This window comes from Palaemon carinicauda, chromosome 18 (assembly GCF_036898095.1).
Source record: "Palaemon carinicauda isolate YSFRI2023 chromosome 18, ASM3689809v2, whole genome shotgun sequence".
Taxonomy (NCBI): Eukaryota; Metazoa; Arthropoda; class Malacostraca; order Decapoda; family Palaemonidae; genus Palaemon; species Palaemon carinicauda.
Genome location: NC_090742.1, coordinates 17453198 through 17458197, shown reverse-complemented (window position 1 = coordinate 17458197; position 5000 = coordinate 17453198). Strand labels below are relative to the sequence as shown.

The window sequence follows — 5000 nt, the reverse complement described above, 5'->3', positions numbered from 1 at the left end:
ATGGAAATATAAATATAATGTTAATAATGCTGATAATTTGAATGACGATAATTTAATGAATGTCACTACTATCATCAAATATTTTAGAATGATTTTGGTTTGCAAAAAAAAAAAAAAATGACATTAGTTAACAAATAAATATTGAAAACATTAGAATGATATTGGTTACAAATAAGTCAAGAATTTTAGAATAATTTTGTTTACAAAAAAAGGTTAAAATTTTTAGAATGATATTGGTTACATAAAAAGGTTAAAAAATTTAGAATAATATTAGTAAAAATTCTTTTGAACTTTTCAGAATGATATTGGTTACAAAATAGATAAAAATATTAGAATTATTTTGGTTTATAATATTAGTAAAAAAAAATCTTTTATAAATTTTCGAATGATATTGGTTATAAGAGGGTTAAATATATTAGAATTATTTTGGTTTATAATATTGGTAAAAAAAATCTTTTATAAATTTTAAAATGATATTGGTTACAAAAGGGTTAAAAATCTTAGAATTATTTTGGTTTATAATATTGGTAAAAAAAAAATCTTTTATAAATTTTAGAATGATATGGGTTACACTATATATAAAAATCTTAGAATGATTTTGGTTTATAATATTGGTAAAAAAAAATCTTTCATAAATTTTAGAATGATATTGGTTACAAAAGGGTTAAAAACCTTAGAATTATTTTGGTTTATAATGTTTATAAAAAAAAAATCTTTTATAAATTTTAGAATGATATCGGTTAAAAGAGGGTTAAAAATCTTAGAATGATTTTGGTTTATAATATTGGTAAAAAAAAAATCTTTCATAAATTTTAGAATGATATTGGTTACAAAAGGGTTAAAAACCTTAGAATTATTTTGGTTTATGATATTTATAAAAAAAAAAATCTTTTATAAATTTTAGAATGATATCGGTTAAAAGAGGGTTAAAAATCTTAGAATTATTTTGGTTTATATTAGTAAAAATTTTTTTTTATAAATTTTCTAATGATATTGGTTACAAAAGGGTTAAAAATCTTATAAGTATTTTAGAATGATATTGGTTACAAAATAGTTAAAAATTCAAGATGAAGATGAAGAGAAAAATTCTATCTTCCAAGATCACTCACCCAAAGTTGAAACGTAGTGATAGTCATGAAGCCGAGTTCCAGCCGAGTCGTCCTTACCGGTTCCGACTTGTAAAACATGGCATTCACCACCATCGTCAGGAAAGTCACTGACACGACCACCGAAAGGCGCTGCACCCTCGTGTACGTACTCTTGTGAGGCCGCACGAAGATTGACACCCTGAAAACGTAAGACATTATGTACACTCCAAAATCAAACCATTGTTCTCTAGTCTTGGGTTGTGCTATAGCCTCTGTACCATGGTCTTCCACTGTCTTGGGTTAGTGTTCTCTTGCTTGAGGGTATGCTCGGGCACACTATTCTATCTTATTTCTCTTCCACTTGTTTTGTTAAAGTTTTTATAGTTTATATAGGATATATTTATTTCAATGTTGTTACTGTTCTTGAAATATTCTACTCTTCCTTGTTTCCTTTCCTCACTGGGTTACTTTCCCGGTTGGAGCCCCTGGACTTATAGCATATCCTGCTTTTCCACCTAGGGTTGTAGCTTAGCAAGTATTAATAACAACAACAACAACAACAATAATAATAATAATAATAATAATAATAATAATAATAATGTGTAAATAACTGACCCTGAACTACTTAAATGGATAAAAAGTATTGCTATTATTATTATTATTATTATTATTATTATTATTATTATTATTATTATTATTATTATTAGATAAGCTGTAACCCTAGTTGGAAAAGCAGGATGCTATAAGCCCAAGGGCTCCAACAAAAAAAAATACCCCAGTGAGGAAAGGAAACAAGGAAATAAATAACTACAAGAGAAGTAATGACCAATTAAATTCAAATACTTCAAGAACATTAACAATATCAAATTAGATCTATCACATATAAACTATAAAAACTTCAAAAAATAAACAAGAGTAGATATAAGATAGAATAGCGTGCCCGAGTGTACCCTCAAGCAAGAGAATGGTAAATAGTTTTAATGTGAGTAAAATAGAATCTAAAACTTCTGATAAATATGTTTGTAATTTAAAAACATTGAATTGAATAGAGAAAGGCGCAATCGTGATTATATGTTAATAACAAAATGTATTCATGCAAATATATTATGATGTGTGTACAATATTATACATTGCAAAAAATTTAATTACATATTCCTTAATAAGAACAAAATAACTTAACAGTAAAGTACGATAATGTTGCTGATGTGAACGATAACCTTCCTGTTAACATATTTAGTTAGTTTGATCAATTTCTTCTTCTTTTCTCTCTCTCTCTCTCTCTCTCTCTCTCTCTCTCTCTCTCTCTCTCTCTCTCTCTCTCTCTCAAAATGGATTTAATATGCTTTATTTGTTTAAGTTGAATTAAAATGAAAATATATGAAAAAGAAGTTATAAACACATACATACACACACACACATATATATATATAAATATATATATATATGTATATATATATATATATATATATATATATATATATGTATATATACATATAAACATACATATATATATATATATATATATATATATATATATATATATATATCTATATCTATATATATAGATATATATATATATATATATATATATATATATATACACACAATTAAACTTTGAAACAAGTTCTTGGGATATATGGACCCTCTCCTCACCACAGATGTCCATCTGTAAGATTCTTCTTGGAAGTGTTAACAAAAAGATTCCTGAAGGCGGTGATGTCCTCCGGCGTGGCCACTGGAACCAAGCGGTCAATTTGGCCATCGTCTTCGTCTACGGCCAGCCAGCGGTTCACCATGAATGCGAATCTGAAACGAGAATTCTGAATAAAAAAAGCGTATTCTAAACACGAAAGAGGTGCTGTAAACAAGAAAGATTTATTGTTAATAGGAAAGACAGGCATTATAAACATAAAACATGTTCTAAACATGTAGCTTAGCAAGTGATAATAATAATAATAATAACTTTCTAAACATGCTCCAAACATATTTTAAACCTGTTTCAAACATGTTTTAAACCTGTTCTAAACATGATCCAAACATGTTTCAAACCTGTTTCAAACCTTTTTCAAACAAGTTCTAAATCTGTTTCATACATGTTTTATACAAGTTTTCAACCATGTTCTAAATATGTTTCAAACATGTTCTAAACATGTATCAAACATGTTCTAAACATATTTCGACCATGTTCTAAACATGTTTCAAACATATTCGAAATAAAAACATGCATTTCAAGCAAGAAAAGTTTCAGATGGATGTTTTCAACTCAGATCACATGAGTAGAACTGCTGATAAGAAACCGCCCCCCCCCCCAACACAAATATACAAAAGCAGAAGAAAAAAAAAAGAAAGATGAAGATATGTATTCAGGCACTTGTTAAAAACGGTTTTTTTCCAGCTTACGTCTTTCCAGTCTGGAGATCGGACACAGTGAATCTGTCCAGGAACCATCCAGCTTTGTCGCCCTTGCCGGTGTTGTCGTGCCAGATACGTAGATACGTGAGGTGTCCTAGTGGACCTTCCGTGCTCATTACGTACTGCACGGATGAGCCCCTTGTGTGTTCCTTTGGGTTACAAGAAATGGTTGAGGGATAATAATAATAATAATAATAATAATAATAATAATAATAATAATAATAATAATCATAGTTACAATTATTATTTTATTAGTAGTAGTAGTATTACTTTCTCGATACAACAGGAAATTATCCAGAAAGGAAGAAAGAGAAGGGATATAATAATAATAATAATAATAATAATAATAATAATAATAATAATAATAATAATAATAATAACAATGATAATAATAGTTACTATTCTTGTTGTTAATATTAATTTTTCGCTACAACAACAGAAATTATCCAGAAAGAAAGAGAGACAATGCATGAATGTTAACATGAATCATTATGATTATTATCATCAACATTATTATTATTATTATTATTATTATTATTATTATTATTTGCTAAGCTACAAGCCTAATTGGAAAAGCAGGATGCTATAAGCCCAAGGTCTCCAGCAGGGAAAATTGTCCTCAGAGGAGAGGAAATAAGGAAAAGCTACTGAAAAAGTTTAAGAACAATAATAACATTAAAATAAATCTTTCATATAAAAACTATAAAAAAATTACTACAGTTGTTATCATGGTTATTTCCCAAATATAAACAGAAAATCATTCAAATAAGATCCAAGAAAGTAGACTGAGGTGGTATGGTCATGTCAAGAGAAGAGATGAACAGCATATTGGGAGGAGAGTGATGGAAATGGAGGTACAGGGAACGAGAAGGAGAGGGAGACCAAAGCGAAGGTGGATAGGCTGTATCAAGTATGACCTTCGATCAAAGGGATTAACCGGTAATGAAGTGTGGGACAGAGGTAGATGGAGAACGCTGGCCAGAAACATCGACCCTACATAAATGTGGGAAAAGATGCAGACAAAGAAGAAGAAGAAATAGAAAATCATTCATAAAGAGAGAGTTTATGTAAATGAAATTATAAGACAGAATATAACCAACAACCATTCCTCTACAGAGAGGAACCTCCTCACCATCATTCCTCACCTTTCGTTTATCGTCAGAGAGCTTCCTGACGCCAGTGTCTTCGTCATCGCCCGTGAGGACGAAGGAAATGTTGCTGGCTGTCCCTGACTTGGCCTTCATCCCTGTCACCACCGTCAGGAGGTACAGGTACTTCTCTCCGGCCAGGTTATCCGAGAGGGCTGTGATACCCCACTGCGTGCACAAGTAACAAACAATTTGGGCATTCAGTTTAAATGTTTAAAGGTCGCTCATGAATGAAACAAGTTAGGGTCAGTGACAATGCCCACGCGGACAATGTCCATAATAATTCTAATAAATTTAAATAATAATTTTAATAACAGTATTCATAATTCTAAAAACAGTAATAATAATAATT

The 5000-nt window shown here is 29.7% G+C and overlaps 1 protein-coding gene across 1 annotated transcript in view; it reads right to left on the bottom strand.

The window, feature by feature from the left end:
• LOC137657645 (uncharacterized) overlaps window positions 1-5000 on the bottom strand; it is a 444763-nt gene that overhangs the window by 256538 nt on the left and 183225 nt on the right. Inside the window, exons 29-32 of the mRNA XM_068392046.1 lie at window positions 4646-4816; window positions 3489-3649; window positions 2742-2894; window positions 1110-1287 (exon numbers count right to left, since the gene is read on the bottom strand). Coding sequence (XP_068248147.1) covers window positions 1110-1287; window positions 2742-2894; window positions 3489-3649; window positions 4646-4816 — 663 coding nt within the window. The remainder of the gene's footprint in view (window positions 1-1109; window positions 1288-2741; window positions 2895-3488; window positions 3650-4645; window positions 4817-5000) is intronic.